We start from the raw sequence: 14,746 nt of genomic DNA on the forward strand, positions 1-14,746 counted from the left end.
CAAGTGCGAGGGCTGAGACTTGTAGGTCTAAAAGCCTCGCGAGGCTTGTGGGTCGGCCTTCTTCCAGAGAGCGTCCCCAAGGCCGGTCCGAGGGGCGAGCCACCCGGGTTAGGGGCGGAGCTGAGCGATGGCATCTGGAGCAGTTTGTCGACTGACCTTGGCCACGATCCGGTCCGGAGCTCTCGGGAGCCGGCCGGGAAGGTGGAAAGGTGGCGATGTCTGTGCCTTACGGGGCGCCTCAGGCCTAAGCCTGGTACCGTCGAGGTCAGTCATCGTTACTCGCAGCGGCGCCATTTTGCCCAAACCGGTTAAAGTGAGTGTCTGGAGGCGGGGCGTAAAGGGCCTGAGGCCAATCATCGTGGGGAGTGTGCGCGGCTCTACGCCGATTGACAAATCAAAGACCAATCATAGGATCTCTTTAACCTGTAACGTGGACCCAGGGAAGGCTTTTGCGCCAAAGGGTTGCTAATTTTGACAGGTGAGGGCAGTGACTGGGCGAATGGAAACCAACAGGGGGAAGAGTTGAGACAGGCTGCTTGTGGCCTAGCTTACTTTGAGGTGTGCGCAGCCTTATGTCTTTGAGACCAGAAGACTCGCTTATGAATCCAGCCTAGCAAGTCCGGTAACCATTTATGCCCTGTGTACCTCGCAGTTGATTAGCTGAAATAATGAATTGTGAAAAGACTTTGTAAATAAAGGGTATGTGGGACAGATTTTATGAGTTCTGACCTGTTATTCAATTTATGTAATTCATGCTTCGTGTAGGGAAGTATTATGGTCCCTATTTTTTTTTTATGGATATATCACATTTTATTTTTTTATTATTTATTTATTTATTTATTAAAAAAAAGATTAACTAACACAACATTTAGAAATCATTCCATTCTACATATGCAATCAGTAATTCTTAATATTATCACATAGATGTATGATCATCATTTCTTAGTACATTTGCATTGATTTAGAAAAAGAAATAGTAAGACAACAGCGAAAGAAAATGATAATATAGAGAAAAAATAAAAATTAAAAAATACAAAAAGTATATATAAAAAACACAAACAAACAAAAAAAACTATAGCTCAGATGCAGCTTCATTCAGTGTTTTAACATAATTACATTACAATTAGGTAGTATTGTACTGTCCATTTTTGAGTTTTTGTATCTAGTCCTGTTGCACAGTCTGTATCCCTTCAGCTCCAATTACCCATTATCTTACCCTATTTCTAACTCCTGATGGTCTCTGTTACCAATGACATATTCCAAGTTTATTCTCTAGTGTCGGTTCACATCATTGGGACCATACAGTATTTGTCCTTTAGTTTTTGGCTAGTCTCACCCAGCATAATGTTCTCTAGGTCCATCCATGTTATTACATGCTTCATAAGTTTATTCTGTCTTAAAGCTGCATAATATTCCATCGTATGTATATACCACAGTTTGTTTATTCACTCGTCTGTTGATGGACATTTTGGCTGTTTCCATCTCTTTGCAATTGTAAATAATGCTGCTATAAACATTGGTGTGCAAATTTCCATTTGTGTCTTTGCCCTTAAGTCCTCTGAGTAGATACCTAGCAATGGTATTGCTGGGTCATATGGCAATTCTATATTCAGTTTTTTGAGGAACCGCCAAACTGCCTTCCACAGTGGTTGCACCATTTGACATTCCCACCAACAGTGGATGAGTGTGCCTCTTTCTCCGCATCCTCTCCAGCACTTGTCATTTTCTGTTTTGTTGATAATGGCCATTCTGGTGGGTGTGAGATGATATCTCATTGTGGTTTTGATCTGCATTTCTCTAATGGCCAGGAACATTGAGCATCTCTTCATGTGCCTTTTGGCCATTTGTATTTCCTCTTTTGAGAGGTGTCTGTTCAAGTCTTTTTCCCATTTTGTAATTGGGTTGGCTATCTTTTTGTTGTTGAGTTGAACAATCTCTTTATAAATTCTGGATACTAGACCTTTATCTGATATGTCGTTTCCAAATATTGTCTCCCATTGTGTAGGCTGTCTTTCTACTTTCTTGATGAAGTTCTTTGATGCACAAAAGTGTTTCATTTTGAGGAGCTCCCATTTCTTTCTTTCTTTCTTCAGTGCTCTTGCTTTAGGTTTAAGGTCCAAAAAACCGCCTCCAATTGTAATTTTCATAAGATATCTCCCTACATTTTCCTCTAACTGTTTTATGGTCTTAGACCTAATGTTTAGATCTTTGAGCCATTTTGAGTTAACTTTTGTATAGGGTGTGAGATACGGGTCCTCTTTCATTCTTTTGCATATGGATATCCAGTTCTCTAGGCACCATTTATTGAAGAGACTGTTCTGTCTCAGGTGAATTGGCTTGACTTTGATAAATCTTTGATTTATCAAAGATCAAATGTCCATAGATGAGAGGGTCTATATCTGAGCACTCTATTCGATTCCATTGGTCGATATATCTATCTTTATGCCAATACCATGCTGTTTTGACCACTGTGGCTTCATAATATGCCTTAAAGTCTGGCAGCTTGAGACCTCCAGCTTCGTTTTTTTTCCTCAAGATACTTATAGCAATTCGGGGCACCCTGCCCTTCCAGATAAATTTGCTTATTGGTTTTTCTATTTCTGAAAAATAAGTTGTTGGGATTTTGATTGGTATTGCATTGAATCTGTAGATCAATTTAGGTAGGATTGACATCTTAACTATATTTAGTCTTCCAATCCATGAACACGGTATGCCCTTCCATCTATTTAGGTCTTCTGTGATTTCTTTTAACAGTTTTTTGTAGTTTTCTTTGTATAGGTCTTTTGTCTCTTTAGTTAAATTTATTCCTAAGTACTTTATTCTTTTAGTTGCAATTGTAAATGGAATTCGTTTCTTGATTTCCCCCTCAGCTTGTTCATTGCTAGTGTATAGAAGCCCTACGGATTTTTGAATGTTGATCTTGTAACCTGCTACTTTGCTGTACACATTTATTATCTCTAGTAGTTTTGTTGTGGATTTTTCCTGGTTTTCGACGTATAGTATCATATCATCTGCAAACAGTGATAGTTTTACTTCTTCCTTTCCAATTTTGATGCCTTTTATTTCTTTTTCTTGTCTAATTGCTCTGGCTAGAACTTCCAACACAATGTTGAATAACAGTGGTGATAGTGGACATCCTTGTCTTGTTCCTGATCTTAGGGGGAAAGTTTTCAATTTTTCCCCATTGAGGATGATATTAGCTGTGGGTTTTTCATATATTCTCTCTATCATTTTAAGGAAGTTCCCTTGTATTCCTGTCTTTTGAAGTGTTTTCAACAGGAAAGGATGTTGAATCTTGTCAAATGCCTTCTCTGCATCAATTGAGATGATCATGTGATTTTTCTGCTTTGATTTGTTGATATGGTGTATTACATTAATTGATTTTCTTATGTTGAACCATCCTTGCATACCTGGGATGAATCCTACTTGGTCATGATGTATAATTCTTTTAATGTGTTGCTGGATTCGATTTGCTAGAATTTTGTTGAGGATTTTTGCATCTATATTCATTAGAGAGATTTGTCTGTAGTTTTCTTTTTTTGTAATATCTTTGCCTGGTTTTGGTATGAGGGTGATATTGGCTTTATGGCCCCTATTTTGACAAATGAAAAATCAAGGGCCAGAGCAATGAAGCCACCATCAAAGCTAGTAGCTGCGTGAGGTCCCGGCAGCCGGTTGACTTGCTGGTACACTTCCACCAGTACTATATTTTTTCCATGCCCTCAGCACCCACTGGATTCTTGGGTTTTTCTAAATAAAATACACAGTCCCTTATACCAAATAAGTTTGCTCTTTGGACAAGGTTATGTGGAAATCAAAACCAAATTATTTTAAAATTAGCCTGGCGTAACAGCTCGTTTACACAGACAAGTGACTATAATATTGTTTTGCAGCAAAATGCAGGAAGGTATAGGGTCCATGTTGGGGAAGAGCTACCTCATAAAACGGCACAGTTAAAAATGTTCTTTTAGGATAAACTCCGTGAAAAATACAGGTTAGGAGATGTGGATGAGATTTAACTGACATTCCCTAGTCCATTTATTTTAGTATAAAGAAATGCCTACTTTTCAAAACACACCTGCTCCTAGTCCTGGTGTGATTCCATCCTGCACAACTGTTCTTTGCAACAGTGGTTGTCCATTTCCTTTGTCTTCTCTCCTCAAATGCATGCCACCATCCCATCGAAGATTCGATGGACATGGACATGAGACCCCTGAGGCCCAAGAACTAACTTTTCAGTTGTGAACTAAAGACCGATAAAGATTAACATCTTAAGGTGGATAATGATGAAAATGAGCACCAGTTATCTTTAAGAATGGTTAGTTTAGGGGCTGGTGCAAAGGATGAATTGCGCATTGTTGACGCAGCAACGATGCATTATGAAGGCAGTCCAATTAAAGTAACGCTGGCAACTTTGAAAATGTCCCTTGGAGGCTTTGAAATAACACCACCTGTACTCTTACAGTTAAAGTGTGGTTTCAGGGCCTGTACATATTAGTGGACAGCACTTAGTAACTATGGAGGAAGATGCAGAGTCAGAAGATGAAGAGGAGGAGGATGTGGAAAGCAATCTGCCCCAGAAGTGGTAGCAAGTTTCCACAGAAAAAAATAGAACTTGCTACTGCTGAAGATGATGATGATGAAGATGATGAGGAAATGGAAGAAAAAACTCCAGTGAAGAAATCTGTACGAGATAGTCCAGTGAAAATTGCACAGAAATCAAACCAGAATGAATGACTCAAAACCATCAACACCAAAAAAAGAAAACAAACAAAAAAAACACATCAACACCAAGATCAAAATGTCAAGAATCCTTAAAAAAAAAAACTCCTCAAACACCGAAAGCACCTAGTTCTGTGGAAAACATTAAAGCAAAAATGCAAGCAAATATAGAAAAAGTTGGTTCTCTTCCCAAAGTGGAAGCCAGGTTCATCAACTACATGATGAACTGCTTCCAGATGACTGACCAGGAGGCTATTCACAATCTCTGGCAGTGGCAGAAGTCTCTTTAAGAAAAAAGTTTAAACAGTTTAAAATTTTCCATCTTATTACTCTGTTACAGTTGCTATCTGGCTGTCCTTATTATAATGCAGAATGAAAACTTATCTCTACCATGTCTAATAAATGTCCAGGTTCTTTGCCAAGAGTGTGTTGTCCAAAATGCTTGCTTAGTCTTTAAAGATGGAACTCCACCCTTTGCTTGGTTTTAAGTATGTGTGGAATGTTATGATAGGACATAGTAGTAGCAGTGATCAGACAAATGGAAATGGTGGGGAGACAAAAATATACATGTGAAATAAACTCAGTATTTTAAAAAAAAAAAAAAAAAACACCTGCTCCTAAAATTTAAAGTTGTGTAATCAAATTTCTTAGAACATGTTATTTAATGAATTGCATAGAATACCCCTTAATGTGCCTGTACATCTTTTTGGTAATTCATTTTCATGTATTTAGCGTTTTCAAGTAGAGCTGAATTCTATTTCTAGTCTTCCAGCCCTCTTAATTTGTCCTCTTCACCTTTTTATTTCTAGGTATCTGCAAATAATTCCTAGGTTGTGCCCTAATTTTTGGATGTCTAAGAGGACCTTAAACTCTACTTTGATGACCATAAGGAAATCACTTTATTTCCTCTTCTAAATAGTTTTCTTCCTCTGAATTTGTCCAGGGACTTAAAATCAAGTTGTTTAAGATGGGTCTGGGATCCACAAGAGGGGATGGGTTTTGGAGCTCATGGCTACCATTCTGACCTTCTGCAGATGTCCTTCGGCCTTCTCCGTGTGTTCTCCATTGTGATCCCCTTTCTCTATGTCGGGACGCTCATTAGCAAGAACTTTGCAGCTCTGCTTGAAGAGCATGACATTTTTGTCCCAGAGGATGATGACGATGATGACTGACAGGTAAGACTTGCTTTTCCCCCAGATAGACCAGGAACAGGAAGGGGGATGAAGCATCTGAACTGCGATACACTTTAGACTGGGGCAAAGGTAGCAGCCTTGGACCCTCACAGCAGGAGCTCAGACCTTTAGTGAATTGACACATCTGATGGCTAATGTTTTAATTTTGCTTTTTCTGTGAAGGAAGAGGAAAACAATCTTACTGACTTAGAAATTCAGTGGAGTTTCTTCTAATTAGCTTGAATTCCTGGCCGGCATCCTGGCTGCATTCAGTTGCCCTTGATGTACCCTCATATTCCCAACCTACAAATTTTCTTGATAACTTAATATGCCTTATAAACCCACCACAACAGCTGCATTTCAGCATCTTCACATTGATGGTGGAGATTAGAAACTCCATGTCCTTCCCAGTGTCAGCTCAAGTTATTGAGCTCTGTATGAGCAGCCTGTACACGGGCACCACAGGAGTCTGGAGTCTTCCCTTTTAGCTTTCTAGGGTTGACTTTTAGTGCTCTAGTATATGTTGCTTGGCTGCCACTGCCAATATCTTAATTACTGTTGTAGATGAGGACACAGATTCTGACTCCTTAGTCTGGCATTCAAGGCTTGCCATGATTTGGTCACTCCATCTTCTAGTCTTATCTTCCATATTTCTGACCACATACCTAGTCCTAGTGTTCACCATTTTTTTTTTTTTAATGGGCAGGCACCGGGAATCGAACCCGGGTCCTCTGGCATGGCAGGAAAGCATTCCTGCCTGCTGAGCCACTGTGGCCCGCCCTGTTCACCATTTCTTGAATTACCCCCACGCAGCAGTTCACTGTTTCTTCCACTTGGAAGGCTCGTCTTAATTCCACCCTTTATTCCAGCCCAACTTGAATGCCTTCCTTTTTTTATTGTGTTCCCTCATCCCTCCTTCCTCTGACCAGTAACTTGTGACATGATTATTATATGCACAAATGCACACACACATGTATACTCACCCAAATTCTATTAGACTATCTTGCTGGCAGGGAACAGTTTTTATACTTTTGTGCCCCAGCACCTTGCCTGTGGTGTGAATGCTCAGTAAACATGTGAAATAATCAGATGTGTATTCAAGCCTGCTTTTCTCCTGCCATGTTTGGTAGAACCACTCCCTGGAGTTCTTTCAGTATGTAGATACAGGACTGCTGTTGCCCAATTCATTGCTACTTTTCTTTCTTACAGGGCATGGGGGAAATACAGAAAAGAGAAAGCCTTTACTTAAGAAGTGGTGATGCTCTCAGCCTTTCCTCCCCTCTTTCACAGGGAAAGCCCTTGGCCTCCCAACTCCAGTGAAGCCTCCTGCATGTTTCGTGACCATAGCTCAGATCCCCAGGTTCTTGGAGGTTCCCTGCAAAATTCTGTTCACTGTGCACTAGGCAAACAAGTAATCAAATTATGAACAAAAATAATAAACATCAGTCCTGATGACTGAATGACAGGTGTGCAGATATTTCTGTGGCTGAAGTTGCTCAAAATGAGCAGACTCTGGTTGTTGGTTTTTTCTCTCTGCTGGACTTTCTCTCTCAGCTGAATTTATAGGCTACTGACTTGTAGCCCAGAATCTCCAGGCCCCTGTACACCCACAAAGGTAATTATGGGGGCCAGGCACCTAGTTTCAGTATTTACAAAAGCCCAACAGAAACTGTTTTCCCTCAGTAAAGTTACACAGGTTAACTAAAGCCTCAAGCTTTTTGTGTGTTTAGTAACACTGGCTAGTTAACACATGCCAAGCATAAGGAGAGTTGTTAAAAACAATTTAAGAAGTGTAATTACTAGAGATGTTTTTTCAAAACATGCATTCCTTCGGTGAAGAGAAGTAAAAGATGACCCTTGGTGCTGAAAAGTTTGGAAATCGTCAGTGATATACCTATAGATATTGGATACCTTTTTCCAGCATTTGGACTGTCTAGGAAAAGAAACACACCCATGCAAAGTAAACAGAGATCAGTTCTTCAACCTGGGTCAACAAATATTTATTCTCCTATCACTTTAGAGCTGTACCAGAGTTTGCAAAAACAGTAGGGATATTGTTTTCGTTGTCTGCTTTGAACAGCTGTGTCCCTAGCAAGGTGCCCAACTGATCAGGAAATTAATTTCCTTTAAAGAATTGGTGCTTGTTGCAAGTAGAGGGGCTAGGCCTCTTAGCACCTTCTTAATCCCTCTCCATCAGTGAAAGCTGGCTAATTTGGAATAATCTGGTATCCAAACCTGGAGACTGGAGAAACAGTTAACAAAGTCATCCAGCCTCACACCCGTTATGACAGTTTCTGAGCAGATGGCCTCATCCTTTCCTGTTTACTGATATGCAAGATTCTGAGGAAGAGAATCCAATCAGGAAACATCACACTTCAGGAAAAGAGGAAGAATAGGTGGTATTTATACTAAGACCCCACTTGTTTCTGCAAGAGGTGAGAGAGACTGCAGACAGAAGCTTCCCACTGGCTAATCAAAAGAATTCTATCACAGAGTGACCATTATATCATGAGTTTATTTGTGCTCTAAAATAAATACCAACGTGCACCTTTCCAACGAATGACTTCATGGGTCGTGGCCAACATAAAACTTAGACAGGAAGTCCTTTGGCCTTGGTGCTTCTGTTTCATGGAAAAAACGCATAACATGTGTCCGCTGTTTCCAAACATTAATCGTTTCCTGCAGCTCCATCTTTCCCTGCACAAGTAAGGGGAGAGGTCTTCAGTCAAAGTAGTTAAGTGGAAGGAATACAACACCAAAAACCAAGGTTCTGTTTTCAGCTCTGGCACTGACTTGTTGGGTTACCTTGGGCAAGACATGTTTGCTCTGTCTAGAAACAGTTTCTGCATCTGGAAACCGAGGTGGCTGGATTAAATGTCTCTGACGCCTTTCAAATACTCTTTATCTCTGTGGCTAACTGGTCCCAAAAAGGATAGACTTTCAGGTGAACAGGCCCTTACCCCATGACTATCTATCCTGATTGACTTAGGTTTCTGCTTAACATTTCTTTTCTATTATTAACTTATCCAATGCTGAAACTAATGTGATTTGCCAGGGAGATAGAATCAGGCTCAGGGTTTAGCTCCATTTACACAGGACTAATGGTCAACCTGCCTGCCTCTCAGCCGTAAGTTGGCAACCAAGGAAGAGGCTTTAGAAGAGCCCAAACTTTCCTCCCTTTATCTTTTTTTTTTTTTTTTTAATTTAAAAGGCACCATACAAGCAGGACAAGAAACAAGAAAACAGCCTTTATCTTTTTTTTTTTTTGTTATAAAATGTAAGACCCAGTGGAATTTTTTACTTAACCAGGTGATAACCTTTAGGTTCAGTGGCTCTTTTGAAATACTGAGCAACAGTTGCTGATGCAGGACAAAATGCTCATCTAGGAAGACTGGCTGCTTTTAAATTGGTAAGGGAAGAGTCAGTTACCTTAATGACCAGGAGATCAACCACCCTGGGGTCTGTGACATGGGCATTCTTCATAAACATTTCTCGGACTTTGTCCCGTCCCTGTTTCACAGTGATGTCTAGCTGGAATAAGTGCACTAGAGAGAAAGCATGATTCGGGGTAGAAATTAATATGGATAAAACATATTTTTAAAAATTCTCATCAATGGATAGCCACTGAACACATACAGGCTATCCATTCATCCCATTCACCAAAGATCAGCCTCAGCCTCAGGCTATGAAGAAGTGTAAGACAAGGTGTTTGCTCTCCAGGAACTTATGTTCTGTGTGGGGAGATGAGAGCACTGCATTAGGAGAGAGAGTAAAGCAAATTCAAGGGCATGAACTGCTTGGGTTCAAATTCCAGCTCTGCTTCTTATCACCTATTTGATCCTGTGAAATGGATGTCTGTCTGAGAATATTTATCAGTGAAATGATTCCATGAGATAACACAAAATGCTTAAAACAATGACTGGCATGGAATAAGCTCTCAATACATATTAGCATTATTAGTATATGGGATAATCAGCAAAAGATGATGACAGGGTTGACATTAATGCAAAATGATATGGTGTGGGCTATAAGCACACAGGAATTTGGCATTGAAGGAGAATGCTGAGGGTCTATATGGGTAGGGAAGGTTTCAATCCAACAAGCAGTTAATACATTAGGTTACTTGGAGGAAGAGAGAAGTTGAAGATGCAGCTCCTGTTCTCTCAGTCTTAAATTCTAATTGAAGGGCAGCCATCCATGAATGTGTGTCTAAAATAGGGCCAGACTCAATGGCTTCAGAAAAGGCACACAAATATCCTCTGAAAATTGGGCTTTAGTCTTTTGTGTTCCCCTCCCTTGCAGTCACCTCCTATGGATGTGCTGATGACAACAACTGCATGAACAGGACTCTGAGTAGTAAGCAGAATGCAGAGAAGAGAGGATACACCAGGTTGAGAGGACAGCAAAAGCAAGGTTCAGAGGTTAGAAGGGGTCTCATGGCTGAGGGAGAAGTCAGTGTGTACTTGGATGGTGAGGATGCCTTCTGCTGTGGCCATGCCCATGGAAATGTCCATTCTGGCCTACAGAACTATCAGAACCAGCCCAGAAAACCAAGCGGATCATTTAGTGACTGAATTAGTCGATAAAATTTGAGCCTTTAATTACACTTATAACTTAGTGACAGTGATAGAAAAATAATGCTGCAGCTGAAAGGAGTACCACGTCATGCTGCAGAGACAACAGCATTTCTAAACCAACCAGGTAATTAGCAGACGGCAGAAAATCAACAGGAGACCAGGCATTCTAGTTTTATAGGGAAGTGTTAACAACACTGAAGTCAGTCACACTGGCAGTAATTCAGTTTCCACACTGTGCTGGAATGGGAGGGCTAATTGTACGCATCTCTTCCCATCTCCACTTTCACTCACTTCCCTTTGTTAGCTCAAAATCAGCCATGGTATTTATACCCTGGAAACCGACAAGCAGTAGAAATCTAAGTTTCCCCCAGCGAGCTAAATATTAAACACCCTGGTCAGAGACATACTAAGAATTTCAGAAAAGAGCCAAAAAAAAAAAGGAACAATAAGACAGATGCAAAACAAATACACTGATTTGGAATCTAACTTATTAGGTGACCTGGGGAAAGTTATGGTTTGATCTTGTGGTCACCAAACAGTATGTAAGAGTTTTTCAAAGGAGTGATTCAAAGGCAGTTCTGTTCCCATGCTCCTTTCCCAAGCTGGCCACCATCAAGACAAACAGCACTCTGCTGCAGAGACTGAAAACTGCAGCAAAACTAGGTCTGGTGGGATACAGGGAAACTAGTACGGACGCTAAGAGTTAGGTACTAGAGACACAAGTCTGGCTCTTCTACTTATGGTGGTGTGTTCTGAGACAAGTTTATATGCCTCAATTTCCTCTCATCTGTAAGACAGGGAAACAATTAACATCAACTTTAAATAAGGCAATATAAAGCCCATAACACAGTGCCAAACCTTCAGTAAGCATTTCAATAAATGCTCATTATTAGTAGTATCACTTTCCCCACCCTTAGGTTCAGTTCCTCCAGTGATGAATATCAAGAGACCAGTGTAGCCACAGGCCTGAGCTACTAACCAGCTACAGACCAATCCTCCCCTAATGATGTCTCATCCCCTATACCCCTTCCCCTACCCCACTTCTTCCCTTACTCTCTAGGACCCTACAACACCCTGCTTTCTCTTCCTCCTCTTAGGACCCTTCTTACTCTGGGATTATCTTCCAAAAGTTATTTGAGGGAAGGGGTGATTGAGGAAGAGCTGGGTACTGAGAGTCAGGACACCTTGGTTCTACCCCCAATTCACCCCTGGGCAAACTACCCTTCTTGAATCTGGTCCTCATCACCCAACCTTCCCACACCTCCATTTATAGAAAGTATTCTGCTAGCAAATGCTAATTTTTTAAAAGTCTGAATTTGAATGCACCCTCCTCACCTTATTATCACTCCCTCTACCCTAATTATCCCCCAGGCCTCCAGAAGGAATCTGAATTTGCATTCCCGGAAAATTCCAAAGAATACGTAACTCCCTCCCTCCCTAGTATGCTGTAGGTTTCAGTTCTGTTCATCAGCAACTCTTTAAGGGCAGCTTCTTGAGGATGGAGACTCTGCAGCACAGTCCCATACATTAAGGAACTGGAGTTCTGCGTGCAGGCTCCTCCTGGGTTAACAGCTACAACAGCAGTAGACATTTAAAAAGTGCTTTCCAAGGACCTGTCCTAACCACCTTAGATATAAGGTATCCCTCTGAAGAAGGTTCCACCATTCCCATTTCACAGGTGAGGAAACAGGACAGGGAGATGAAACAACTTGCCCAAGGGCTGAGCTTCTAATCACCACATTCTAACGGCCTCTCAGACACACAGGCGGGAGCTGGGAGGTGGGTGCTATGGTGCCCCAAGTGGCTCAAAAACACCTCCCCTCTCAGATGGACTGAAGAACCAAGTTAAAGCATATTAAATTAAAATACTGACAGCCTCTAACATCTGTACTGCCCTTGACAATAAAGATGGAATTTCCCAACCTTTGTTCATTAGGAACATTGGCAACACTGAGAGCAGTGCCGAGATAAGGAATCAGTCTCTGAACTCTGGGAGCTTCAGGTGAGTGTCCTGGTTCCCTCATATCTAAGTGTACGCAGGGGCTCTAGGGTGTGTGTGGGGGTACAGTCCAGGGGAGTGGGGAGCCGGGGAGAAGCAACAGGGCTTAGGAAGGATCCCCCAGGAATACCAGAAAAAAGCGGCTGGGCTAGGGAACAAGGCCTGGGAGATCGTAAAAGGCACCAAGGATGACCTTGGAAAAATCACTTCCCTCGTCCCGTTCAGTTTATTTGTTCTGTGGAGGGTGTGGGAGCTGAATGAACGCTCAAGTCTCACAGCCACTTTATTTATATAATCTAATGAGCATCCGTACATCTTTTCTGGGATTCTAGAGTACACTATGGGTTCCAGATTCAGCGAGCGGTCGCTCTGAGCCTTGAGCCTGTCACTTCGGCTCTCGGAGCCTCAATTTCCTCACCTATAAATTGGGTATGTCAGCGATAGCCTCTGCCCTCCCTCAGGGTTCTATAAAGATTACCGGCACATTTGAGGCCAAAGCACCGAAGGGGCCTAGAAGCGCTGTACTGACGCTAGGCCAGGTTGGTCTGATTCCGGTGCCGCCGCCAGGTAGGGGCCACCACAGGCTGGGATGACCCTTCATCCCCGAAGCACCCGGTATCTGCCCAAGGTGGAGACCTCAGCTTGTCCCGTGCGAGAGCGGAGGCCGGGTGGGCTGCGACCTTGGGCGGCTGACTCCGGGACCCCGCGTGCGCCGCTGCCTCTCACCAGTGGTCGGCACCTCCCGATACCAGGCGCGGTAGAGCTCGCGCACCCTCCGCTTGGCCTCGTTCATGTCCCGGCTGAAGATAGGCTTCACCGAGGTGCTGGCCACCGCAGCAGCCCGGCGAACGCCACTCGCCGCCATCTTGCTAAAGAACTCCCTTCCCAGCCCCACCCTTCTTCGAACCTGGAAGTCTAAGGACGAATATCTTTTCTCATTGGCTAAAATTGGCCGCCTCAAACTCCGCGAGTGGGCGGGAGAATGGCTCAAGGGTTCTCTGATTGGGTAGAAAATTTCTCTCTGCGTAGGAGACCGACTGGTGGCGACTGCGCATGCTCACGTGAGGAATCGCACGCTCGGCGGTTGGTCGCTTTGCCTGTCGCTCTGAGGGGCGGTGCAGCCGGTAGGGGGCTCTCGAGCCTCTGGGTTGGCTGAGGTGACGCGGGCAGGTGCCGGGGCTGCGGAGCTGTATCTGGCCTCCTGCCTGGGCGGGTTGGGTATGCGGCCTCGAAGACCTTTTGCGGTCAGTCTGTGGCCGCGTGCCGCGAGCCCCTGAGGCGGCCCCAAAGCGGATAATGGCTCCTCGGTTATTGGCGCTCTGACCTGGTCCCTTTGCACCCTTTCTTCGGCAACATTTTTTTTTTTTACTTTTTCTTTTATAAACCAACTCAGCACAGTGTTGATGTCAAAGCGCATTCTTGGCCATAAGTTTCTTGTCGCTACTCCACATCCTTGACAGGGAGGATATATTATCAGTCCCATTTCAGACAAGGACGTCATCCCAAACCTTGGATCTCTGAAAAGTGGCCTAGGATTTTGGAGCCAGAAGAAAACTTAGATTGTCCACTCTGGTATTTCGCTCTCTCTCTCTCTCTCTCTCTCTCTTTTTTTTTTGCATTTTTGTACTGAGGTTATCTCTGAATGTCAAGAGAAGCCTGAAAATGTAAAGGAAAAAGTACCAGCTATTAACACATGAGGCTATTTTACAAAGCCGCCTTTAATGGCACACACAGGTATGTACTGTTAGAATCCCCATTTTACGGAGGAGGAGACTGAGGTGCAGAAAATAGGTCACTTGCCACTTTGGTTCACTCAGCTGACTCAGCCTGAGGGTCATGATGTTTTTCTCAATCTGCAGTTGACAGGCTCCTTGTGAGTGTTCAGAAGCAGAAAGGGGCCAGGGTTCTAGGAACCAGGAGTAGACTGGAATATGGCTCTGCATATAGCCCAATTGCTCCCGTTTTACAGGGTAAAAAAGCAGGTACTTTATTCCTCCCATATTATGTATATAGTTTTCATTATAACTTATTACTATCGTTTTTAAAAGCATTTTCATTGTGAAATATAAGATATAGAAAAAAGCAATAAATTTTGAAGCACATCAAAACATGTAGTTATAGAATAGATTTCAGAGTTTGGTATGGGTTACGCTTCCACAATTTCAGGTTTTTCCTTATAGCTGCTCCAAGACACTGGAGACTAAAAGAAATATCAGTGTAGTGATTGAGTGGTCATGCTCATTTGTTAAATCCTGCCTTCACTATTATAACTCCTC

At 42.5% G+C, this 14,746-nt stretch overlaps 3 protein-coding genes and 1 pseudogene across 11 annotated transcripts in view; 3 read left to right on the forward strand and 1 right to left on the reverse strand.

Moving 5' to 3' along the window:
* Positions 1-16: 16 nt before the first annotated feature.
* On the forward strand, positions 17-7,354 carry SMDT1 (single-pass membrane protein with aspartate rich tail 1). Of its 2 annotated transcripts, none has more exons than XM_077169047.1 (3): positions 17-313; positions 5,757-5,897; positions 7,185-7,354. In XM_077169047.1, exons 1-2 carry the CDS (start codon positions 128-130, stop codon positions 5,892-5,894), a joined length of 324 nt encoding a protein of 107 aa, XP_077025162.1. In that variant the 5' UTR covers positions 17-127; the 3' UTR covers positions 5,895-5,897; positions 7,185-7,354. The 2 variants fall into 2 exon arrangements, with proteins under 2 accessions (XP_077025162.1, XP_077025161.1); XM_077169046.1 differs by having other exon boundaries at positions 20-313; positions 7,104-7,354.
* On the forward strand, positions 3,898-4,802 carry LOC143689589 (nucleophosmin pseudogene; annotated as a pseudogene).
* Positions 7,355-8,389: 1,035 nt separating the features above from the next.
* NDUFA6 (NADH:ubiquinone oxidoreductase subunit A6) lies at positions 8,390-13,371 on the reverse strand. The gene is made up of 3 exons (XM_077169045.1): positions 13,197-13,371; positions 9,324-9,439; positions 8,390-8,591 (listed from the first exon to the last, which is right to left on the reverse strand). Exons 1-3 carry the CDS (start codon positions 13,333-13,335, stop codon positions 8,460-8,462), a joined length of 387 nt encoding a protein of 128 aa, XP_077025160.1. The 5' UTR covers positions 13,336-13,371; the 3' UTR covers positions 8,390-8,459.
* LOC143691066 (uncharacterized) overlaps positions 12,548-14,746 on the forward strand; it is a 53,718-nt gene continuing 51,519 nt past the window's right edge. For 6 of the 8 annotated variants that reach the window (XR_013179335.1, XR_013179337.1, XM_077169044.1 and 3 more), the window contains exon 1: positions 14,082-14,204. The gene's annotated coding sequence lies outside the window, so the exon portion shown is untranslated. Of the gene's footprint in view, positions 12,900-13,502; positions 13,595-14,081; positions 14,205-14,746 lie in introns of those variants that run through there. The other 2 variants (XM_077169040.1, XM_077169039.1) reach the window with 2 other exon arrangements.

Source organism: Tamandua tetradactyla, chromosome 7, assembly GCF_023851605.1.
Source record: "Tamandua tetradactyla isolate mTamTet1 chromosome 7, mTamTet1.pri, whole genome shotgun sequence".
Classification (NCBI taxonomy): domain Eukaryota; kingdom Metazoa; phylum Chordata; class Mammalia; order Pilosa; family Myrmecophagidae; genus Tamandua; species Tamandua tetradactyla.